Here is a 26684-nt window from a genome sequence, read left to right as displayed (position 1 = left end):
TTAATGATTTTAAATTAGATTTAAAAACAAGTCTGGTGCACGTACCCTTTGCTCTCTATATATTTTAACTCCTATATTTAAGTGTCAGAAAGCAATAACTTTTTTTCTTTTACTTTAATTTGCAAATATTGTTTCTCAGAATATTTTTTAGGCCTATAAAAGATTTCCAGCATGTTGTGTGAATATCATAATTTACCATTTACTGTATACCAGAATTGCTACTGAATATCTACAACATGATACCAGGATGGGACCATCCTATTTTTCATCTGAAGTCTGCACACAAGGATCAATCAGGTCTTGGATATACCCATTTTTATTTCTTTTAAACTTACTGTGTACATCTCAAAGATGGACTGAGATAAACAGATATTAATGATATCTCTTTTCTTCTCCTGAAAGAGTTAATCTTGTTTTATGGATTTTTGTTTGGTAGTATAACTCTTAAAGTAAAAACTTCTTTCTGTTTATGTTAGAGGAGGCCCTTTGAAGAACTACATGGGGAACATCCTCATCTGTAACAACTTTATCAGACTTATCTATGTTGAGGGTTCTTTCATCTTCCTTTGTGGAACATTCAGTCCTGAGTGTTCCTCATAAAGGAATAAATGTCTCCTACTTTCAGTATGTATTGTATTGACCTGCTTGTACTTCTTAGAGAGTTACTTCAGATTTGTTTGTTACACTTTAACTAATTTATAACTGTGAGTTTTGTGTGATGGGTACAGTAATAGCAACATTATAGTGTGTTTTTATGCTGTCCTGAAAGAGTGAGATAAAATAGGTATGTACCTGTAATAGACAAATGGAATTTTATTCATGGATTCCTGATACCCAGTAAAAACTGAACTTGTTTTCCATGTGGAATAGGTTTGTGGAGTAGTTACTTACTTGATTGTCTGAAATTCTCATTGGATTCTACAGGGAATGTCGTCAGGATATTATACTACACATAGACTAGATTTAAGGCTTAGAGAGAAGCCTTAATTAGTTTTGAGATCCCACATGACTTTACTTTAGGATTAGAGGTCTGAGTGCTCCTGTATTTTTTGATAACTGTTATTTACATCAGCTCACACAGAGCCACATGCACAGCTCAGAAGACCCAGATAAGAAGTTGCCAGGAACTGCTCCTCCAGCATGCGTCCTCTTTTTATACCCACTAATCCTTCACCAGCTTTTTACACATGCACCTTTTGTACCTTTCTTCCCTCACAATGGTGACTCTCTCCCCCTAACACTTGCATTTTCATTTTCCCTCCTTCATTTTTCTTTTTTAAAACAATTCTTTTCCTGTCCTTTCCCCACAACCCCTGCATTGTCTTCTCATCTCAGGAGGACAAAGAATCAAATTGTTTCCTCACCTGGTTCATTTTTGTCATCTGTTTTTCTGGCTCTCCACAAGAGGAAGGAAGGGAGCTGCTGGTTTGGTAATTGCTGTCCACTGGAACCAGTAAGGCACAGTCTGCTGACAACTGGAGCCAGTAACAGTCAGCCTGGAGAGGAAACAAGCTCTATGGTTGGTGACAGCATGGAAGCTACTGCTTTTAGTTTGCACACACATTTTAAATAAACTGCTCTTCACAGCAGCCAAGGATTCCTATCCCCTTGCTTAGCCCCACATGGGGGATACCTTCCTTCTTAGCACTGAGCAGCTTCTTAGGCCACAAATGACCTTTGGGTGCCTGCATTTCTGGATGCTTCGCATAAGAATTCTTTCTTTGAAGAAAGAATTGATCTTTGAGAAGATGCTGCTCCGGTCACTGAACTGGTGGTCCCAGCACACTGGTTGAGCAGTGCCCCCCAGATCTGATGGGTAACATCACTGATCATTCTTGCACACACAAAGAGAAAGCCTGCAGCTTGCTAGCAGTTACTGCAGAGCAAAGAAACAGGGAAGGATCCCAATTACACTTGTGGCTTCTTGTAGGTCATTTACCTTTTGCCTCAGCTGAGAGAAAAAACAATCACGTGCAAACCTTTCTAGCCCTTTTATAGGTAACCTTGTTCTTCACACAGAAAATTGAATGCTGTACACTGTAGATTACTACATATAAATTTAGTTTTATCCTTGTGTTCTGGTTTCCTGTTGGAGCTGACCTTTTCCCTAGCCATTCTTGGGAATCAGCCTTCTGCACAGAGCTCATGTGAATTTTCAGGGTTTTCCAGGAATCACCTGAACATTTCCTAACTCAGGATGATCACAGCTCAGGGCAAACTGGCATGAAGGATTCACCATCTGATAAAAATCCTATGAAAACAAGACATCAGGACAGCAACAGAAAAGTTTTCTGAGAGTTGAGTTCAACATTTCTATATATTAGAACTGTTACAACTTGATTAAATAATTTCGTGTTCAGTCTGAATTTTCTGTATTCTTGTGTTTTTCTTCAGAATTTCACACTCAGGGCAGTGGGAAACCAACACTATCTGGCTTCTTTATGCTCTGTGATACAACAACAGCAGCTAGTTCTGTGTTTGCTGAGAACATACATGAAAGACATCAGCAAAATTTTATGGCCTTTTTGTACAACTGTGAAATAAATAAAAGTATTGTGTTTTAGTTATGAGTGCTGCTGTAATATAATATTCCCTTAAAAAACAAGAAACATTTAATTTCATTCTCTACCATGTGAATTTAATTAGCAATTAAATAGTACAGATGTGAACACACAGTGATGAACCAATCTGTGGAATTTGAGATAAATGTCAGCTGGAGTTCATAATACATTATGTGGGCTTAGTTCTGCATAATTCCATTAGGAACAATAGGGTGGAGAGCCTTATCCTAAATTATAAATAAATAAATACACAAACAAAACTATGTTTATTTCCATATAGACTTCTCAAAACCACTTGTGGAAACATCATGTCTAACAATATTCCCTGAAGAGAGGCATTCAATATAGCAGCAAAGTGACATTTGTTTTGTTAGATAACAGAATTGCACCACCTGGTTGTGTGCACCTGGCCCTCAAAGGGTCCTGCAGGAACTGACAAGGGCTGGTAAGAGCTGCTGCTGATCTTAACTTCTTATGCCATATTTCTTCTTCACTGAGCCTTCCAGTGCAGCATATTTTCAGCTCTCCAGTCTGAAGTAGCAAAGGATGGATTCTAGGGTCACTGCAATCCTAAATAACAAACCCCAAAACAGAAATACAAAGGGCAAATGTTTTCTGCTCTTTATTCACTTTATGAATACTGCATACATAGTAGGAAAAAACCTCAAACAAATGCTTATAATATCAGTCTGTAATTCTTGAGTCCCTGCTGGAAAATGCCAGGAAGGGTGTTTTTTGTTGATTTTTTAAAAGGATCTATAGTAGCCCATGTTGCAGATCTTTCTTTCTTCCAAATAAAGAAGTGTAGATAAAGATTCTCATCTTACAGCTCAAGTTAAAAAAAAAAAAAAAGAAAGCCAAGTGAAGGAACAAATGCCTTTTCATGACTTTTAGTGTTCAGTTCCACAACTGGTTTATATAGACAGGGCTTCATTCCTGAGACCACATGAATGGAGCTGACCATCAGATTTGATGGCAAATACAATTTAATGGGAAATACAAAGCTGCTGTGAAAATGAGAAAACTATTTACTTTGTACAATGAACAAAGCCAAAGTTGTTCTACCAGTTGCACAGGCAATGAAGCATTTGCAGTATGAATTTATACCCATGGAGTCCTTTGACTTGGGGAACTGTTTGCATGTGTTACCAAACAACAGGAGTTACAAGATACTCCAATCTAGTTCTTATTTAGTACAGAACCATGAATTCAGAAGTCTGGGTTTTATGCTGCCATTGAAAGCCAAAAAAAACTTTTCTGGGTTTTGGTACAAACACTTTTTTTCCCCAGTTTTCTAGAGTATACCTAGACCCTCTTGCTCTCTTGCTTGATGCTTTAAAGCTTTGCTTTTAAGGCAGTGTTTTAACTGTATGACTTAAGTAGCCTGCATTGAATTGTTTAATATAATGCTCTACCTTTATCCTTATTTATTGTGATGCCTTTTCAAGTATTACTTTTTAAAAATGTAATAGTAATGAAAGCTGTAGGTATTTCAATTTACCTAAGTTTAATAGTAATTAAACTAGGTAAATTGAAATACCTACAGCTTTTCATCCTAGGGAACAATTTCCTTATCCATAGCAGGAGTTCTAGGTGCTACTGGGCAGCTGCTGGCATAAATTCAGTTACAGCTTGTGGCACTGCCTTTGTGAGAGCCACAGGCAGTTCAGGAGACTGTTCAATACATGACCCTTAAAAGGAGCTCACCTGAAGAAATAAGTTTGCTGTTCTGATTACATTGCTCTGCTGTAAGAAGAAACTAGTACACAACAGAAGTGAGGAGTGGGGCAGATGTGACTGACAAACAAGGAGGTGCAAGTACATGGGCACCAGTGTCCTTGGCCAGTTGAGACAGTGAAGGTGACATACATGACCTACCTTCCTTAGGATTTGTTGCTGAGAAACTGGTGACATTTACCTGCAGTGGGCTGTTCTGAAACATAGATAACCTAAGGGATCAGGAAAAAATACACAATCAGGATGAAATATTCCAATTACTGAAAAGCAAGTTTGACATTTAGAATATTCAAATTCCAAGTGTTTACATGTTCTTAGCAATCTGGGAAAAGTTCTGCTATGAAAAAGAATGCAACTAGGTCAGTTCAGTGGATGGTATAGATAATATGGAAGTAAACTGTGGTGCTGCAGTGACTTTTAGCAGTAATTCAAAGTTCTGTTTTCAAAACTGTACATAACCTGGCTTCATTCATTTCTAAGTATTTTCCCTATACTTGCAATGCTAGTCTACCTGATAGTGCAGTGTTTTATTATGCATCTGGAAATCACATATATTTTAAAGAACTGTAAAACAAAAAATAAACACAATCACTCAGAAAGTTGCTTGTTTTAAGGGGTTGTTTCTTTCAGGGTTGCGATTTTACTAAAAGGAAGGACTGCTTTAATTCCATGTGTACAGAGACATTGTCTCCAATGACACTTAACAAATAGAGCCTAATAAATTTAAAGACCCAAATATCAGTAGAAGCTAATCTTACAATAGAGACCTGTACTTTACTACTGAAATTTTCATTTAACTAATTTGCTTTCAAAAAAATTGGTCCACATACAAAATAAAATGTGTGAAAGCAATTCTAAGCTGAGCAAACATTGTCCTTTTTATTCAGTTCCAGTTGTAGTGGTCTCTTGGTGGTAAATCATAATGGGATCTCTCATCCTCTTCACGTCCATAGTCTAGTGGCAGACCATAATTGTAATCAACAGTTACAACTGGTAATCTTTTATTTTGTTCCATGCTTCTGGTAGTTTCTCCCTGAAAATGCTTTCTTTCATAGTCTACTGAACTATCTTCTTGGTGTATGGATGAAGATGGGTGCATTGTCCGTGAAGAGTATGGTGCAAATCTGTTTTTTCCTCTATGAAATTCCTCTGAGGGATGCACTCTCCTATTGTCTTCAGGACAATGTGGTCGATTACTGCAAGAACAAATATGAACAGTGAAATTCATAGAAATAAAGCAGTTGATTTATTGCTGCTGGCCACCAATAGAAATGAACTGTGTCTAACACTGAAAGAACAATTCAAACCCTCATTCTCATTTTTAACCCCTGAAATTAAAATCCTCTCTATGGATATTGCAAACTTGTTTGTATTAACTTTCCAATTCTAGTGATTAAAATTACAGCTCTTTACAGTAAGTAATTCTACTAGATGAAGTTTTGTTTCAAGTGCTGTTTACAATTAAAATTACTGGTTTACTGAGGATATCTTTACCTAGGGGACTTTTTTTCCTAAATTTGTGTTTTCATTTTTGTGTACAATATGTAACAATAGCTCTCTAGTACATAGCCTCAACAGGCAATAATGTATTTTGGAAAATATTTTAATTATTAATTTTTCTGCAATAGAAGACTCACTCTCCTATAAAATACACATGGAATGGTCTAAAATGCAGATACTGTATATATGTATTTATATTTATATTTCAATTCTCTTTACTCTAAATACCTTCCATGTTTGGTAAAGTAAGTGATGTATAAAGCCAATTCAAAACAATCTTTAAAATTTTAAAATCTTCTCCCTTATTGAACCATAGATTCACTCAGACTGGAAAGGATCTCTAGAAGTAGCCAGGGTCACTCAAACTAAGTCTCATTAGATGAGTTTGTACAGGGGCTATGTCCATTCTTAAAAGGATGTGGGACAATGGCTCTGGGCAACCCAGTTCAGTGTCTGCCCACCCTGCACAGTAAAACTCCTTAGCTCATTGTGCACAGCACTTGAGTTAAATATAGCATCTGTCCTTTGCTTTTTTGCTCACTGACACACCATTTTCATTATGTAGTTCATTAGCTTGAACTGTGCTTGCCATGTCAATGATTATGTCATAGATTCACAAAATAATAACACTCAAAACTCAGTATCAATGGAAAAATTAGTCACATTCATTTGCTCAGTGCTCAGATCCAATGGGTTAAACTGCATTTAAGCAAAAATATTAACACAGATTTTTACACTGTGCAGTTAATTTGTATTTCTGAGCTGGAAACAGGGGGAGTAATACTACAAAGGTAAGTCAGAAAACAGTGTATATATCTGACACTTACCTGTAATTTCTGTTAAAGTCATCATTATCAGACCCATAATCTCTGTGAAGTGAAGGAGATGAGGAGAAATGAGGTTCTGGTACATTTTCATGGGAAGGAAAGGACTGACTTCTGCAAATAACCAAAAGAATTGCATGTTAAGAAGACAGTTGTAAGATTTGGGGAAAAATACACATCAAATGAAATAAAATATTTCTTCTTTTAAAATAGATTACTTAATAAAAATTGAAATAACTGTATTCATTTAATACCTCAAAATCATATGCTTCACTGTAATAACATTCTCTGTTTTAGCTGTACAATGAAACAAATCAAATTTAACTAGTCCAATGAATCTGAAATACATTCTGCAATATTAAAAGTATTTTGAAATATGTCAGAACCCTATAGGTTTATTAGTAAGTGATGTATGTATCTGTGAGAATATAATGCAAGTTCTGAAGCAGATTTCTAACAAATTATTAACTCATGGGATAAACAAAGGCAAATCAAACTTCCTTGTAGCGCTCCTGTTTATCTGTGTTTGGCTGAAGGCATAAATAAAATTTCATATCCTCTTTTGTCCAGAGGACTTTTTTTTAAGCATAAGTTTCTGTACAAAACAAAGTGGGACAAGAGTTTTGTTTCAAGCTGACTAAAAGGCAAAGGAAACACAAATTTTAAAGACGCACAACCTTCTAATTAAGGAAACACTGGCTTTTGAAGCTGCAACACTCCAGCTTATATCAAACCCTAAGTCAAGTAAGTCAAAACAAGAAGTTAATGAACTGATCATTTATACAGAAAAAGGATGATTGGTTTTTAAAAAAATAATTTAAAAAAATACTTCATTTAAGTTAAAACTGCTGAGGTTTACATTTTTATGCTCTATTTCTGTTCGTACAGCTCAAGGATGCTTTACCTGTCTGAACACCATTCACGTGGCAAGTCATTGTGGCCTGGATGATCATGAAAAGGTCTTGGCCTTTGTCCGTGCCCTTTATTACCATAATCAAAATCTTTTGATTGAGTCTGTTCCTGTAAGCCATCATAAGGCTGAGGGTCATGAAAAGGTCTGCACCTTTGTCCAGGACCTTTATTATCATAATCTTTCAGCTGCATCTCTGTTTTTAAGTCATTACGAGGCTGGTGATCATTGAAAGGTCTCGACCTCTGTCCACGACCCCTCTTAACAAATTCAAAATCTCCCAATTGCATCTGTGACTGCAAGCCATCATTTGACTCATAGTCATGGAAGGATCTTAGTCTTTGGCCAGGACCTCTACTGGCAGAATCCAATTCTTTTAACTGCATTTGAGTCTGAAATTCATCATGAGATTGGTGGTCACGGAACAGTTTTCGTCTCTGGCCACGGCCCCTGCCACCGAAATCAAAATCCTTTGACTGTCTGTCTTCCTGGAAATCATCAGGAGATGGATGGTCAGAAAAGGATCTCTGCCTCTGATCCCGTCCTCTGTTGAAGTCAAAAGACTGCCTGTCTGCTTGCAAATCATCATGAAACTGGTGCCCATGAAAAGGTCTCAAACTCTGTCCATGTCCCTTGCTACTGAAGTCTAGGTCCTTCAGCTGCGTGTCTTCTTGATAATCATCATAAAACTGGTGATCAGTAAAGGCTCTTTGTTCTGGTCCCCTGTTGTAGTCCCAATTTCTCATCTGCACTGATGCTCTTAATTCATCCTGAGTTTGATGGTCATGAAATGGCCTTCGTCTTTGTCCAGGCCCCTTATTAACGAAGTCAAAATCTCGCAGCTGCATCTGTCCTTGCAAATCATTGTGAGAGTGGTCATCATAAATTCTTAATCTTTTCCCAGACCTGTTAAGAAGTATTGAATATCATACTTAAAAGTGCTACAAGTCATTAATGAAAACAATTCATTTTTAACCAAGAATTTATATGAAAGACCTTCATCAAATATTAAGGTATCAAAAGTATTAATAATCCAAACTGTATCTAAGATTATAAAACCCTCAGTGTTAAAGCAGAAGCTGTGACAAACATTCAATTGTAACTCTACAGTACTTGTTAAACAGGCAAAACCAGTGATTCAAAATTAATTAAAAATAACTGCAGATTATTGTAGAACAATGAAGAACGACAGGCTAAGTAAAACTGCATTTTCCTAAGTGAACTAATTACTTACAGACTTCTAACAGCATACATTCCCTTTCTTACCCGTATCTTGTTGCTGTTTTGTCAAATTCTGTAAATACATTTTACATGGGTAGGCTATATTAATAAAATCTCTTTTGAGTATCTATGGTATTTTCAATAAGAAACAATTCTTTTGTGGTTTTTTATCTTTTTTTGTTTGTTTGTTTTTGGTTAGTTGGCTTTTTGTTTTGTTTTGAATTCCATTTTTCAGCCTATTACCCCTGAAAATCTTCATTTGGGAACCGCTCTACAGATCCTTCCATTGCATGTGGTGGTGGGATAATATCTTCATCTGCATCCCACACATCCATTCCAAGGTTACTAAGGGGGAAAAAAAATCTCACATAAGCTTCCTTTTTAAAGCATACTATTGACAGAGAAAAAACCCACTCCCATAAAATTCTTCAGTTCTGAATGACAGAAATTTTATGTTAAGTAAAATCTACAGACAACTCAGAAAATATTAATCTCGTAAATTTATTTTAAAAATCTGACATGACTCCAACTTAATCTTGCACAGACTATGAAACAACAATAAGAGCAAAACAAAGGACCTTCAATTAACTGGAAAAGAAACAAATCACTCAGGTATTAATTTTAAAATTCATTTACTGCTACAAGGCATCATTGGCACAAATACCTTAAGAAGACGTTAAAAGTTGGCTGCTGTTAGGAGACAATGATAAACATAACGTTCTTAAGCATCAGAAATACAACTACTGTGAAAAGAGGGGACAAGAACAATGTTCCACTTTCCTGTATTTTTTTTTATTCTTAAAACCGTTCTACTTTTTTTTTTTTTTGTAATATCTTGTTCTACAGTGCCAACAACAGCAGACAGATCACAGAGCTTACACAGACACCTTTGCAGTGGCTCCTTTCAGCTTCTGAGAGAATACAGACTCAGTACATCATACACTTGTCACAGTATGATAAAAGCACAACAATGTTCAGTAGTAGCTGTCAGATTAAAAACAATCTTTCAAACCATATACACTGGAAAGATGAACAAAGTACACTGCACTTCATGTTATTCATCTGACAATACACAAACTACTACACAGATGTTTTACATCTATGTGTAGTTTCATATTAGAGGTTTAAGAGGGAAGTAATTTTGGCTTAGGACTGGAAATGAACTTTTAAAAATGCCAGGAGACATGCTGGAACACAACTAAAAGCTTTTGCTCACCTTCGCATCGGCTGCGTCCTGAGATCTGTGAGATACACAAGGCCATCCATACGGTGACCTCTGGCATCACCAAAAGCTAGAGAAAAGAAAAAAATACAGTCTCATGAAATGTGGTCAAACTGAGCCACAAAAATGTGAAAGGCAAGTTTCTGTTCCACATGAGATGCTGAATTTGAAAGAATTTTAACTTGGTATTAAATATTTCAGCAAGCTGGCTTCATTGCAGCATTTTTGAAAAAGACCCCTGAAACTAGTAGTGGTAACAAACTATGAGTGAAAACTCTTTAAAGTAAAAATAAAAAATTTAAGCAGCTAAAACATACTCCCCCTGTGCTGTCAATCTGCTATTGCTCAAGTCCTGCCTGGAATAGAATCAACAGTTGGGTATAAAATCTTCTATATAAGTCAGCACATGAAATTGCTGAAAAGATACTAAAATAGAATTGTTGTATTTGTGAGTTTTTAGTAATTGTGAAGTACAACCTGACATGCGCCTTAGTTCAAAATATATACCTACCCTGAATTGCTGCCTCTGGATCCCAGCCTTCAACATCTATAAGATACCTGAAGAAAAGTATGACTATGTTATTGTCCCAAAGGGAATAGAGAGTAATATAAGGATCTTACTTTTTGTGAAGAATAATTTCTGCTTTCACACAGCCTTACCTACAAATAAGATAGCCAGTTCTATTAATTCCATTAGTACAGTGCACACCAATGAGTTTCTCTGTCAAAAAAGGAAAGAGTCTTTAATAGTCCAGGAAGTGAAATTAATAGAAAGCTAGCACAACTTTTTTTTTTTTTTTTTTTACAAAAAAAATCTCTGCTTTTCTAGCAAAGTAATAATAAATAATGCTAGCTATTTAGAAATTCTACTGTCATGCCTGTAAAACAAGAGACATGTCCAGACAAGACACATGTCCTCTCCATGCTGGATCTCTAGCAGCTGTTAGCTCACTACTTCCAAACCTGTGATGGCTGAGACTGACTCTGCAGAATGTAGAAAAAAAGAGAGTGATGGCAGGTAAAGCACCTAACCTCAGCCATTGCAGTAACAAGAGAAAAAGAATAAAATACAGGTTTGAAAGCAAATGTAGAACTGAGGAACTTAACTTACACATAATGCACCTGAAAGTATGAAAAGCTTAGGAGTATAATACATGGAGGAAAAAAGGATCAGTAATCTCTACAGAAATATTTTTTAAAAAGATTATTGGCCAAAGGCTAAAAAGCAGAATAACTTACTATTGCCAGAGTGCTTCAAATGAGAGAAACAGGGAAACTCTAATACAGTCATGCAAGGCACTGGTAAAACCCCATCCAGACTACTTATATTCATATTGAAATGTAATGAAAAACAAAGAAGTTAAAAAAAAAATATATATATAGAAAGGGCTACTATGTTGGTCATAAAAGAAGGAAGCTTGTCTTAGTCTATAAAACCAAATCTGAGATACTGAATGTAATAATGGGGATAGAGAACAACAATAAAGGGCAAAGCTGGTAGAAGAATAAATGCATAACTGATTAAGTTTTAGGCAGGGCAAGTTTTAGATTTTTGAAGAAAAATTATCATCATCAGAAGAATAGAGTTTTGGCAGAGACAGTAGTGACAGATGGTCTTTGAAACAGGACATTGATAAACTTTTGAATGACATAAAATATAACTGAGAGAAAATGTGTTTGCCACAGATCACGACAGTCTAATTGCCACAGAAGTTCATTCCAAGTTGATGTCCTAACAACTCAAACACTAAAAAAGAACCACCTTCTTAAAAAGTATTTGTAAAAGGAATTCTGAGATATTTTAGGGATTATCTAAAACAGAGGCCAAATTACAAGGAGGAAAGTTCTCTCAATTCAGAAGTTACATAAGCTCTGCCAAAATGCCCTTACAAGCTATAACTGCATGTCAACATCCAGTAACAAATCAAGAATTGATTCTCTCAAGATCAGATTCAGATACACACTATTCTTTATCACACAAAAATGCACTAGATCCAAACCAAAAGAAAACTAATAATCACCAGGTAATTTCCTTAAGCCAAAAAAGAGCAAAGGAAGAACTAACTTCCTGAGCAAGGACAAAGGCTTTTTCTTATACTTTTTCATCTTCCCAGCAGTTCTAATTCAGGCTCTTATATCTGAAATTAAGGTCAGAACTTTTTCACAAAACAATTGATCAGCTACAGGAAGACCCTGGTTATGCTTTGCAGTAAAAACTCTATACACTTGGGCAGTTAATATCTCTACTTTCTAAAAGGGAATGCCAAAGGAACCACAGCAAACAACACAAAAAGGCATGAAAGAATGGTCCATCATTATTGGATTAACAAACAGGTAAAATCAGCCTAATCTGCTCACTGCCAAAAGGAGTGGGAAGCTTAAAGCTACAAACACACTGTGGCAAAACACACACTAAATTATTTTCACAAAAAGCACCTTATCTAATCTCAGCCAAGAACTGTCCTGTAGCACAGACACTGAAATAGCAGCACAGCCACACTGTGGAAACACCGACACCGGGTCTGTGATCAGATTTTCAAGAACTGCTCAGACCTGAGGGCAATAATGGACTCCTAAGGCAAAGAACACTACATCAGACTCAATGGACTGAAGCTGCTCACGCAGATCAGTGCCCAGTGCCATCAGAGACCCAGTGCTATTTCAAACACCCACCAAGGGCTGCTAGCTCCAACACTCACTCAGCTGATGGTAAACAATTGGGTCACACAGAGGAAGGCCTTGCTGCAGTTACTTAGACACATAATACAAATGTGACGCTATTAGGAAGCACATTTAAGTTACCAGTCATTTTTGAAAAAAACATGTTTTGATTGAAAAAAAAGATACACAGAGGTTTGCATAATGGATCTTATCATGATAATGAAGTGGAAAGTGCTGCAAAAAGCCTGAGTTCCCTGGTGTCATACATTTTATTGAATATTGAAACTAGTAAATGACATGTTTAGTACTGAAATAAAATTTTGGTGAGTTTTTTTACAGTACAGGATGCTGATATTTACCATTTCCTGCATTTTCCCAAAGGAATTTTCTGACCCACTTTTTGAACTGTAGGATAGTAGCATTATCAGGGACTTCCAGCCCAACAGTGTAAAGTTTCTTATACTGCACACTTTTAGGTAAATCCTAACAAAAAAAAAAAAAAAAAAGAAGAAAAAAGCAATGGTAAAAAATACTGAAGTCTTGCAACAATGAGAAACCTTAATCAGTATACAACATAATGACAATGTAAACCAGTTGTTCAAATCCTGAATAGGAACTGAAAACAATCTTGACACAATTTTATAGAAATAAACTCACAGAAACTACCACTAACATTTCTACATTAAAGACCATGTCAGACAAGGAACAGTTTCCACATAAGATTTATTTATCCCTGCTAATAAGTCTGCACATTAACTAAGGGAGTAGTGAGTAGTTTCTTGGCATTCCATTCTAACCCATTTTACAATTATTAGCAGTATTTGTCCCTCCTACCCACAACCATGTACATACTCACAAATTCACTCCCTTAATTCCTAGAGCCCATGTGTATACAAAGATTTGCATTCTGATATAACAATGTCATTTATTCTCCTTTTCAACAGGAGGCTGACTAATCACAATTGTTTGAACCATCCAGGCAAAACTTTTAAATTGATAAAGTAGTTTAAAAATGTACACCTTCTTAAGGGGATTTCACTGAGGATCAGTAAAAAGAACTAGCTAGGAATAAATGAGAATATCTTCAGGACACAGGATACAACCCTTCTTCACTTTTTGTGCAGTGCCTGGCACTGAAATCTTCATCCATTACTGAGTTACCATAATACTAATCAGCCATAAATGCAACTAGCTGGGAGAATGAGCTATTTCCTTTGTGATAAAACATTTATTTTCTATTGGAGACATAAAAGTAGTCTAGATAGCTTGTCTATCCAAATTCAAGGTAAGAAAATGTATGAACACTTTAAAACAAAAGTTGCAGAAACTATTTTACATTTTTCTTAGGCTTTTGTTACCTTAACTTCATAGTATCGTGTGGTGTATGTTAAATCAATAATTAATCCAAGCTCCACATTTAGGGCTTTCATTGCAGCAATTAAGTCTTTTGGTGTAAATTTCTGGGTTGGGGTAAGCCTCTGGTTAATTGCCTAAAAAGAAAATGGAAAAGAAACATATTCTTTTTACATTCTAATAGTAAGACATTTATAATATTCAGCTGTTTTAATTAGTACTAGGAAACATCAATATTTAAAAGAGAGTGTTTAATTATCAGAACCACATCCATGTATTATACAGGTAAGAGGAACCAAAAAGAAAGCAAAAATTTATGTATTCCTATTTAGATGAAAATGCAAGGCAATGTGAGCATTTCTGCTTGTACAGTGTAACAAACATTATTAAAATTAGCTATAACTTGACAGGCACAAAAATTCTGAAAACTGCAGCATGTATATATTGATTTTTATATAACTAAACACACCAAAAAGCAAAACACTAAAATGTACTTCCCCCAAATTTTGTCCTGCACAGTAACTCAAAACTAGAAGTGCATTTCATATAAAACATAAGAAATTGTGATACAAGAGTTCATTTCTAAAGGTTTAACTTTCTTCCCACAAATGTTGTGCAGACATTTTTATCCCTCCTTCATCTCTTGACAGAGTGTACTTGCATATCATTTAGCACTGGGGAATATTAACTAAGACCAAATATCGTGACTAAGAAAGCTGTGTGTTGGTGGATAATGAATAATTCATTTCATTTGACAAACAGTGAGAAAAATGTTTACTCACCCTATTGTAGCTGTGGTTTTTGAAATGTGTTCTTCACTTTAGGTATGAAAATGGCTCATATACTCAAGACTGGATTTTCTCTGAACAGTGCACTTGTCCATTGTGAGAGCCTTTTGACACAGGCTCAGCCAGAACCAATAAAGACAGTGGCAAAAGATGCAGCAGCCTCAACCACCTGTCAGTTCCTTTGTCAACAAGAAATTCAAGCAGACTGGACTCAGAACTATTGGAAAGGAAGGCAGCCACAGACCACATACTTCTTAGAACCACAGATGCTATAGGGTAACTAACCATTCCTTGTTTTGACTGTACAGACTCTAATGTAAAATGCTAGCAAGAACTTGAGTCTGGAAATAGAGACAGGAAACTGAAGTAAAGAATAAACAGCAGGGCAGTCATATCAAAGCTGGTATGTGATTAGGAAGCTTGAGCTGAAAAGGAGGAGGAGGATAGAAAGGAAGTAATAAAGTATTCAGTCCTATGTATTTCAGACATCAGTGCATTGCTGAAAAAAGTGGATGTTGTAGACATTTAAACAAAATGAATATGAGTCAGTTATGTCACTGCTACTCAGCAGTGACTCTTAGTCTAATCTGAAACTGAACTTCACAACTTTGAGGTGACAAAGGTGAATCTGCAAAAGGTCTATGGTAGAATATTAAAGAGTTTTTACTATATGACATGACAGAAACTGAGGAGGAATGTAATTTACAAAAGTAAGGTATCTCCAAACATATTGATTGAGTAGACAGTTATATGTGTTATGAAACACTATGTTTTGAAAGGCTCTGGAATTTTCTGAAAAACTCTTGCTGACTATTCAGTAGTTTAGGTGCTTAATAGGGCTTTGAGAATGTGAGAAATCCAAATCAACTCTAAAAATCCTCCTAATGGCATGGGAAAGAACTTGCCCAATTCTTACTACACTACAAGTTACTGTTAGCATTATAATGGTGATGTGAAAGGAAAGACAGAAAATCCTTCCAAGTAAACATATGATCTTTACTAACAGCACATCTTCTAAGATGACAACCCTGTATCTTCAAATACTGAAAATATGTTGTCTCCCTTTGGAAGACATCACCAATCAAGTTCCTAATACACATCAAAGAAGCAAACTGCTGCATATTTAAGAGGTCTGTTCCACCAATTTAATAAATAATGGGACTTCCAACAAACTACAACCAATCAGGTCTTCAGCATCTTCAGACAGATTTACTGACCACCTCTGCAAAGCCAGTCACACATTTTATGTGTGTTCTGCCACAAACTCTGTGGCCTTCAAGCACACAGTCTCTGGCAGATTTGTCACTTCTCTGTCTGGCATAGTTGAAACTGAACAAGCTGAAGGGACAGAAATGTTACAGATTTTGCATCCTTGGGTACCAGACTTTATGTCTGGCCAAGACAGCTTCCCAGAACACAGATCTACGCCCCAGTGAGATAAGTAGGACAGGAAATGAGTTACAGGCTGATGTGGAGTGGTCCTTGTGACAAGAGTAAAGAAGCCAATTATAAATCTACTGGATTTTATATTCACAGCTTGATTTGTTGACTGGCAGTCTTGGTGGAAAATCACACAACTGCTGTACAATCCATCCACATCTTGGAGAACATGACATGTTAAGTATGAGACCCTTGGTGTCCAAGGAACCAAACCATCATCCTAAAGCTGTAAAGGCAGCTGCAGGAAGCAAATCCTGCATTTCACTTCAGTCATTCCTAATAAAACTGAACTGAATGGTGACTGAAAACATAATGCGTAGTAATATACCCAAAGAACCAAAATTTTTGTGAATGGATACTAGAGAGCAATCTGAAGACAAAAGCTTAGACAGAACACTTCCCTTTAACTGCTAGAGTTATGTCAGACCACTGTACTTTAAAAGTGCTTGGAAACATTTATTTTCTCTGTATCTAAAGCAAGGACTTGTAGAAGTCAATTTATGCTGCACTTGTCCTATTTGCCCTTCTGTAAAAATTAACACTAATTTGCCCTATGCCTCCAAAAAGGCCTAGGCACTAAAGAACTGAACAGTCTCTACAACACAACCTCCACATATTGTAGAAACAAAGAATTTAAAGATTTAACTCGGTGTATTTAATAGCTTAGGATGGCACTTCAAGCTAGCAAGACTCTAAAGGAAATACTAATAAAGGTACTTCATAAACTAATTAATTAGTAAAATAGGAGAAATCTATGAAGACTTCTTTTTTAGCTATAATACATTCCCATCAGATTCACTGAAGCTTTTTGCTTATGAAATTGCCAATTTGGATCTATAGTTTTACAAGTTCTGCAGTGGCTGGTATTCTTCAATGAGTGCTTAATTTCCATAAAATTATACTTTGGCTTACACTGCCTAGACTGTTATTCATATCATAAACTCTTCCATATGATTTTCTTAAAACAGCCATGAAAAGATATTTAATAAGATTATTCATTTAGGCACTTAATAGTTATCAAATGAAGTATGCTGATTGATTTAGAAGCTTGATTATTTTTAAAAGATAAATAAAAAGAGTAACATCAGAAATAAAGAAAAATAATAAAAATATAGAATAATATTTTTAAAAGCCAGATGGTTGAAAGGCTTAAATCTGAATAAATTATTTTTTAAAAAACTTTCTTGAAATTTGCATGTATAGTCAAGCTATTTTTTATTGCTTTTGCAGTTTATCTTATACAGCCAATTTGCAGTTACTTTTATACATACCCCTTTTAAAGGTACTTTGAATGCAATAAATCTTGTTCCTGGAATAGGCTGTCCAACTGGTGTCAAACTCCGCCATCTGGAAGGAAAGAAATATTGAAATATTACATTTTAAAGATTTTCAAGTTGCATGATCCAACAGAGGACACCCGCAGCACAAAGCACATAAAAATTGCTGCTATCATAAAGTCTAATTAGGTCCCCAGATTTGCAATTATTCCATGAAGCAGTTTCAAAGTATCATCAGGATGCTTGAAAAGAGTCTTTTTCCTTCCTTCTTCTTCAACTTCCAGGAAATTCCTCTCCTCAAAATGGCAGAATAACATTTACAAACAAGTAGCACCAATATAAAGCAAAGCAGATGTGTAAAGTTCAACAGGTAAAAATGTTTGTTGTAGTTGGTGGGCATTTTTCAACCTGACTGAATCAAATACCTTAAAAAAGTTGCCATAGGCACACATCAATCATTTAATTGACAATGAAATGCAAAGTTTACTTTCATTAACAATACAGATAATCAGTATTTTCCAAAAATGTTTCCTTTTTAATATGCTTCTTTTTCAAAGAAACACTCTTGATTGAACTTTCTCTCACCATTTTGAAAAATAGAGAGACTATTCCATCACAACAAAACCTATCACAAATCACCAATAAGAAGACTTGTTACAACACTCAAAACACCTGTAATTCCAAAACCACAAAGAGCTGGTATGCACAAGTTCTGCATTGTGCTGAAAAAGCTCTCCATATATAATATTTCAGAGATTTCAATTTTTAAAAAAGGATGAAAAGCATTATCTGAAGAGGAAAACAAGTTAATCAGGAGATCAATTTTACCTTCAAAGAGGTTTACTTTCTAAACTCAGAACTATTATTTCTTCTTCTGCAAGTGCAAGTTGTCTCTATAACCTAACAAGGTGCAGCTGGATGACTTAAAATCTACACAGACTTTTTGCATTTTTGGCTAATATCTCAACTATTAAAATACAAAACATTTCCACGAGATTCTTTAACACTGTTGTCCACTCCCTTGCAATTTTCTGGATTAATGCTTAAATTAATCTCTCTCTTTGAAGAGAGCATCCAACAGCTTCTAGATTCCTTTCTGATGTTCATAAAGCTACAACATTTAATGAAATAAACAAAGTATTTAATTTTAAAATATTCTAACTACTGACTACTTTGCTTTGTTCACATATCCTGTATTGGACCATAAAAACTAGAAGTTGGCTGGAAAAATTCTCAATGAAATATCTATAATTATGTTTGTCATGTTGTATAAATAACAACATCACCATTCAGAGATGCTTGGAAGTAACAAAGCAAACACAAAGCAGGGTGACTGAAGTGTATTTGATATTAACAAACCACATAACAATCTCCCACAGCCACGTCTTTAGCACTAACTTCTCTCTGTAACCTTCATCATGAGGCAAAGAACAGATGAAGGCTCACAGTGCAGACACACAAGTGCTCAGTTTAATGGACAACAAATGAAGTAACACAGGAGTAATCACAACTCATCATCAGGAAAGCTGCTGCAAACAGCTGGTCTGTAGAAGGCAGACATAAGGAGAGAAAGTGTAAGGGATAGCTAGAGATGAGATAACTGAGAGCTGTTTCAAATAAAACCTTTGACTAAATTCTAATTTTTTTGCAAGGTAAGTCCTCTTAAGTGAATTTTTAAGTTTGTAAACTCTGGAGTCTGGTAGCTTTATGCTTGCTGTGAAGTATGAAAACAAATCTGAGACTGTTCCATTTACTCCTATTTAAGAGATGTAAATTGTACATTAATCAATTTCAATCAGAAATTCAGTGCTGTTTTAACCTGCTTTCTCTTGGAAATCTATGAGTGGAAATAAACCATAATTATTATAGAGAAGAGCATTCAAAAGTCAAAAAGAAAGTATCAAAAAAGGCTTTTAAATCTTATTTTCTTTAATTAACAATGTAAAAAAGGCTTTGTAAAAATTCTGAACTTTTTTTCATATTTGGGGATTTACAGAACAATACCCCAGGATTAGCCAATTTGTTGTCAGACCTTAATAAACTTGGGGTTTTATTCTCTTGTATTTAAAGCCATTTCAATCCTCCTAGAAAAAAAAATCTGCACAATCAGCAAGAAACTCAAAAGCTGCTGACAGCGCTATGGTAGAAAATGAGCAGAAGGCACTTTTCATCAAAAACATAAAGGGTATGTGCTCCATGTTATCTTTAAAATGGTATTTAAAAAGGAAATTTCAGCACACTCTGCAGAACTAAAAATAAAACCAGCAGATTGAAATGAACCAAAGATTAGCTACGGAAATAAATTCACATTTGTTCTGTTCTCAACAAAGGAACATGGTTGGGAATTCAAAGTGGCCTGGACTAGAGAACATCAAACTCTTACAGAGTAAGTACAGATAAAGGCAGAATGATCCAAGGTGATCATCTGCACATGGTCACATAAACAGGAATTACAGGAGCAAAGCCTTAACTAAGCATTTTAGCAGTGTGAGTGAGACTTGTGACACGTGATTTGTGTCCTGCCTGAACGTGAGTGGAAGCAAGAAGGGCAGGAGTCAGAGGCGTTATCACAAGAGCTGGCACCATCATCATCCCTGTACCAGGGACTAAGAGCAACAGAGGCTTGAGTGGAAACCAGGCTGGGCATGAAGAAACTGATTATGGATTACATCCAGCTGCATATTTTATATCTGCTTTGGTTTTAAAGTTATAATTTAGCCAGATGTGGAACAAATGTTTTTCTCATAATTTATTTTAACATTAACATTGTTAAGGTCATATGGAAGCTTTAATTTCCAGTAAAATGTTCTGGTTTAGAACTGATTCATTGTAAGATTTACTTTTACAACTACTGTCACCTCTACCAAGACCATTTAGAAAATACTACTTGGAACCTCTTTTCCCTTTTTTTGGCCACTGATACTGCATGATATACATGCAGCCTGATTTTCCAATTGATTTCCACACCTCTATAGACACCCGATTCAAAACTGATGATAGGAAATACTTTCACAAATAAAATATCATCCTTCTCTCCCACTCACTGTTGAACATGCACAATCCATTATGCCACAGTATTTAATATTCCTGTCTAAATGAAAATGCTGATGCTTTAAGTCTGGGCAGAAAAAATTCAGTTAAAGAAGTATATTTATAGTCGATTGGCAAAAATAATTCAGCTTTGCCCTTCTAACAAAAAGACTCCACTCAGTATTTTTTATACTATTTAAGGGAAACTTGCCAGAAGGTGACATTTCTGCAGATGCTCTTCAAAATTGGAGTTTATGTAATTATACACACAGCAGGATTTTGGATGCTGAAGCACAAATGAGTATAAATTTGTAAAAACATCATAGTATTTTATGAGTTGTTAGGCAGCTTGGACTGTCTAATTCTTCACTAAAACATTAGAGTACACAACTACTGAAGGTTAAAACCAGTTCAGACACTGTGAAGAACCAGAACTTGACTCCATGTGGAAACCAGTGCAAGGAGTCACTTGAACCACTATTCTACACTGATGTCTCATTTTGCTACAAAATTAGCGCCAGCACTATTTTGTAGGTTTAAGACTGCAATGGACAGTACACCATAGCTCTGCTCCAAGACATTAGTGGTAAAAAAGAAATATAATTTCCTTTATCATAGAATGGCTTGGGTTGGAGGAAGCCTCAAACATCATCTAGTTCCAACTCTCCTGTCACAGGAAGGGACACCTTCCACTAGACCAGGTTGTTCAAAGACACATCCAACCAGCCTTGAAAACACTTGCAGGGAAGGGCACCCAGAACTTCTCTGGGCAACCCATTCCTATGCATCACCATCTTTATAGTGAAAAATTTCTTCCTTACATCTGATGTAAGCCTCTTCATCTTTAAAGTCATTACCCCTTGTCCTAAAAAAAGGTTCACCGTTTCTTGTTTAGTTGCGCTATTTCTACTTACCACCTTAACTGAAACCCCAAATTTATTGTATTGCTTGAATTAGCATAATGAAGTCTGGATTAAAAGTGTTAAAAATTGAGGCACTAAGAGGAAGACAAAAGATGCCACTATTTAGTGTCACTCTCCTTATCTCTTGCAGAACCATTAAACCCAAAGAGTTAGAGTATTGCTATTACAACATGGAGACTGAGGTTGTGCTTCCACAGTCTGCACTTGTCCTTATGCTCCAGGGTACCACAATCCCACTTCTGCCAACACCTATTTGTGGGGCCAATAAATTGCATATGCAGGATGACCTATACTCAAACTAGTCTCCTTAAGTCCCTTCCAGGGTTCACTTCTATTTCTTCCTGGCTTACTGAACTGACAGTGAAGAACAGCATGTTGTGCTAGCACAAGGGTGACATCCACATCCTGCTGCATGAGACCGAGGGGCTGACAAGGCCTTCAACTTCATTACTGCCAAGCCCCTGTTACTGTGGATGTCTAGCTTCATTTCTTAGCAGTATAAAAACTATCTGGAGAAGTTTAAAGCACTTCAGTATCAGGCACTTTGTCAAAAGGTGATACTAACGTTATAACCAAATATTTTACAGTAGCTGTTTCGCTCCCTGAAAGGTATTAGTTTCCAATTGTAGAAGTCAAAAGTACAGTCCATGGATTCTTCCATACTTAAGAAATCCGTGTAACCTCACAGCTCCTCCAGTTCAAATGCGAGGGGGGGATAAGAAAGAAGAAACGAGCACTTGATTCTCAAAGTTTTAGTAACAATTTCCAAGGATGAAGAAAGCAAGGACAACTAATTGTTTTCCAATTTCTGAATCGCTGCTTAAAAACTAATCCACTTTAGCTCACATCTAACATGTAACTGAAATTTCATAGAAATTTTCAGAGAAACACATGTTTAAACAGCTTTTTTGAAAGTTTATTCTAATTTTAATCCTTGAGCTTGTCAGCCATGCAAACTCGTCCGCTTCTTTATTTTTTAAATTCTGTTCTTCTTTTGTTTCTATTTACTGGTTTTTGGCCCAACAAATATTACAGGAGCGCATGTTTTCTGTATCTTATTGCTCCTCCTAAGAATGCTCTTAATAAACCTACTTAATACTCCCCCTGAAACCAGCATAATGTAATTCTTTCCTCAAATAATGTATAAACTGCAAGTTATTGCCCCACTACAGTGTGCCGTTATCTCAGCATACCCTCCTATCCAAAAGTTTGTACTGATGCCATCAAGAACACATGGGTTAAAACTCTCAATTTGGACTTCATTTCTTGTGCTTTATTAGAGCTGAAGAATAGAATTGTATATGTTTTAATTGACATCATTCTGTGGTCCACATATACACTCTAATCAAGTCATCACAAGGCCTGTATAGCGCATTTAGAATAATTTGGGATTATTTTTGCTGATACAACATTTCTGTCATACTCTTGTTAGAAACAAAACCACGAGATGTTTCTGGATCCGAATTCACAAAAATATTCCTTGATCTTGTGCATGCAACCACCTGCTCCCATCTTATCAACTCTTCGGCCAGTTCTAGTAGCAAACACGAGTAGCCAGGAGTATGGACTACTCTCCCATTTCCCAAGTAAACATACACTTGGGGGTAAAAAGATTAGGAAGCAGGAACTGTGTGTGGCCGATGAAGGAGAAGTGTTTACAGACAGGCTGGAGCATTATACTCACCTGGGGAATGAATAGCTGGGCTGTTCCTGTCTTGGAGAAGATACCTACCTTAACCTGTCTGTAGGTGGTGAAGACGCTTGAGGCAAGAAAGCGCCTGGGGCAGTCAGTGCCCCTCTCTGTGGGATGCCCGCTCCTGCCTCTTGCTTAGTGTGAGGGATACTTACCCATCAGGGATAGTGTTCTTCTTTACCATGCTGAAAGCAGGAGCAGGCAGAGCAGGAGGCAGCGGTGAAAGTGGGCACTGCAGCAAAGGAGAGAGAACCGCGCGGTTAACACGGTGCTAATCTCTTTCTCCATCAGCGGGCCTTTGTATAGGGCTGAGTCTCAAGTAAAACAAACCAAGCAGCCAGCTGGGGCTTGAAGCCGTCCTGAACAAGTTCTGCACCTTGCAAGCTAGCCTACTTCTCCACTGCTACTGCGCGACAAGAGGGAAAGACAACTCACCTCTCCTCTCCAGGTGATCACAAGAAAGAGAGAGGAGAGGCGGCAGGTTTCTCTGTAACTCTGGCAGCAGCGCTGCAGGCACGAAGATCTTCCTGGCTGTCCCACTCTGCGGCTCGGAGCCGTCTATTCCGCCCTTGCGCTCCCAGTTAGAACCCGTCTCAAGGAGAAGAACCTCCAGGTAGCTGCAAGAGGCGAGGCCGGCACCTCAGCAATGGAAGGACCGTCACCTGCTCCCCCCTAACCTACAGCGGTCCGACCCCGCTGGCCGCCGGGCGCCCGCCAACCTTGGGGGGCCCGGGCTGGGAGGGGGGCGAGGGGAGCGGCCCCCATGGCCCCGCTGCACGGATGATGCTGATGAGGCTGCCCCTCACAGCCGCATGTCCCCGGGGCAGGACCGGCTGCGGGGCCGGCCCAGGGCTCGACAGCGGCTAAGCTCGGGGCAGGGACAAACAAGACCGGGGCAGGGGGAAGTCGCGGCCCGGCTGCGGGGGGCGGGCAGGCTGCTGTGGAGGGAGGCGGGCGGGCTGTGAGGGGAAGGGCGCGGGCTGCACACGGTGACGGGGAAGAGCCCGTGCGGCGGCGGGGCGGGGCGGAGAGGAGCGGGGCTGCGGGCGGCCCGTACCCGGACAGGATTTCCCTGGCGGAGGAAGGAAAGGCTGGTGCGACACAGAACCTTCCCGAAAGGGCCGCGACTGCGCCTGCGCGGCGGCGGCGGGGCGGGGCGGGGCGCGGAGCGGGGAGCGCGGCCAATGGGGCGAGGGGCAGCGGCGGCTCCGCGCGTGCGCGGGGCGGGGCGTGGAGAGGCCGGGCCGGGCCCCGGGAGCGCGGTATCCCCGGGAATGCTGGTGCGGGGTTGTTCGGCTGGATGTGTGGAGGTACGCCACCTCCGGTAGTCAAGGACGTGCAAGTGATGTCGATTTAAAAAGCAGCTAATCATCTCTCTTGCTTAAGCCAATTTTAAAAGTTCTTGACATTTGTTATTGCCGTGTGCTCCTGCACGCCGCTCTGAGGTGGTGTCTGTGGGAGGCAGTCGGGATGGTTGTCAGTATCAGAAGCACGTTCTGAAAAGTTAAACCATGATTTACTGTGAAACAACTGTTGTAATGTTGGTCGTCAGAATTTTTTTGTTAATATGTTTTTATTTCTGCTTGATACGGTATCCTTTCCCACGGCTCATGGAGCAAGTACAGTAAATATGCTAGGCATATCTTTTTTTTGACTGTTTTTCTTTGCTGTGTAGTATCTTTTCCCTCAAAGACTTCCTTCAGTCTTCAGTAAGTTCTTTGGGGCAGCAGTTCTGATGTGCCTCATTTATGGAATTTACAAATCCCCTTTCTATATGCTGCTAATGATGCATTGGATGCATTGGATGAGTCTCTTGGTGCTCAGTATCATCTGATAGATCACGCCTCTTCATTTCTTTCAGTATTATTTAACCTTTGACCATTTTTTAAAATTTCCTGTATAATCACTAAACATCAGCACTTATATTTTTAATTGAATCATTCATTGAAGTTCATTTTAACCTGAGTCTTTGGGATGTCAGTAGAAATTGAAAAGGACAAGAGAGAACATTTTGTTAATAACACTGCTGCTATAGATCAGGAATAGCTCTTGGTTTTGAATGTGTGGATTTGCATAACCATAGCTGAGAGCGGAGTCCTTTTTGAAAAGGGAAAACTTGCATCAAGTGATGTGGCTTGGACTTTTTACAAATAAATATTTGTGGTTTTTTGAGGGATGCTCGTAGGCAGTTTGGTTATATTGATAGATTGAAAGAAGACAAAGTAATCATGGCTGAGTCGTGCCTATAAACCAAAGATCTTGGAAACGCGATCTTGACTTTCAGAAAAAAGTTAAAACAGCCCTCTGAACAACATGTGTTTTCTATTCAGCAGTACAGTGTGACACTAGCCAATACTTCTCATCCAATAAATGTTAAATATAGGTTTGAATGTGGTAGATTCTTTACAGCATTTCACCGAAATCGCTTTACACTGATTTTTGAAAGAACGCAGTAATACCCAGAAGCAAAGTAGATTAAATAAAGTCATTAATTTACTTTCTTTTGTGTGGGGGCGAGTCTGACCGGGGCGCTCCGGGCGCGGCCCTGCCCGCCGCCACCAGGGGGCGCCGGTGCCGCGGGCTCGGCGCTGGGCGCGGCCCGGACCCGGCCGTGAGGGAGCGGGCCCCGCGCCTGGGGGCGGCCCGGCCTGGCAGCCCCTTCGCACCCGCACAAACCTCGCCTGGGAAAACGGGACAGCCGCTGGTCAAGCAGTTAGTGCGTAGGGAAAAATATATCTGGGGTTATGCTCCGCTGGAAGCTTGTACTGAGGGTGTTGGTAGACAACAAATAGAATGGCTTGTAAAACAGAACCTGCAGGAAGGTAGTACAATAAAAATACTTATTTACATATTTCCTGCTATTGTGCAGCAAAACTTAACGAGTCAGTTAGGAATGTATTAATTTTATTTTTACGTGCTTACATTGAACAGTCCCATTGAATTTGGTGGCATTTCCCATGGTTTAAGGTAGAGGTTTCTGGGTTTAGTTTTCTCATTCTCTCAGCAGCAGCAGTAGCGACTGCAGATGCTGTGTGAGGTCTTACTGCTGGGGAGGGATGCTCCCAAACCTCTGTAAATACTTTCACTGCCCTAAATGAGGAACCTGTGCTGCTGTCTTGGCCATCCCCATCACCTCAGTCTCAACTTTGCACCTACCTGAGCAATGCTGGTGTGGCAGTATGCAAAATACAGACTTCCTAATGTTGGAAGAGTACTTAAAGAAAGTATCATTTACTTTTCTGCAAATGCATTGTATTGTCTTTATTGGGGACTGAATAGTGCCTAGACAGACCTGTAATCTGACCCATTAATTTTTTTTGTTTTTTTGTAGCTTCTCTGCTATTTACGCTGTGTCATAAGGCAAATGGCCCTGCTATTAACTGGAAAATCTGGTCTAGCATACATGATGTGCATTTAGAGTGACAGTTCTGTACCTTGATCTACACTTAATGGAACCACTGTGAATGGAGCATCTGGTAGAACAAGTTTTCCTTAGGACATGTAAGTATTTATTTTACTGAGATCAGTAAGGAAACCTGTATAT

The 26684-nt window shown here is 38.0% G+C and overlaps 1 protein-coding gene across 3 annotated transcripts; it reads right to left on the bottom strand.

The window, feature by feature from the left end:
* Positions 1 to 4902: 4902 nt before the first annotated feature.
* Positions 4903 to 24264, bottom strand: LOC128937378 (uncharacterized). 3 transcript variants are annotated; one of them, XM_054277030.1, is made up of 13 exons: positions 24198 to 24264; positions 23576 to 23757; positions 23296 to 23372; positions 17489 to 17564; positions 13995 to 14126; positions 12996 to 13119; positions 10636 to 10696; positions 10487 to 10533; positions 9970 to 10045; positions 8997 to 9098; positions 7527 to 8438; positions 6626 to 6736; positions 4903 to 5494 (listed from the first exon to the last, which is right to left on the bottom strand). In XM_054277030.1, exons 3-13 carry the CDS (start codon positions 23322 to 23324, stop codon positions 5182 to 5184), a joined length of 1983 nt encoding a protein of 660 aa, XP_054133005.1. In that variant the 5' UTR covers positions 23325 to 23372; positions 23576 to 23757; positions 24198 to 24264; the 3' UTR covers positions 4903 to 5181. The 3 variants fall into 3 exon arrangements, with proteins under 3 accessions (XP_054133005.1, XP_054133007.1, XP_054133006.1); XM_054277032.1 differs by lacking the exon at positions 23296 to 23372; XM_054277031.1 differs by lacking the exon at positions 23576 to 23757 and having other exon boundaries at positions 24198 to 24229.
* Between the last annotated feature and the right edge of the window lie 2420 nt (positions 24265 to 26684).

This window comes from Melozone crissalis, unplaced genomic scaffold (assembly GCF_028551555.1).
Source record: "Melozone crissalis strain CALT ecotype California unplaced genomic scaffold, PUWL_Pcris_2 ptg000019l_1, whole genome shotgun sequence".
NCBI lineage: Eukaryota > Metazoa > Chordata > Aves > Passeriformes > Passerellidae > Melozone > Melozone crissalis.
This window is presented reverse-complemented; position numbering and strand designations above follow the sequence as displayed.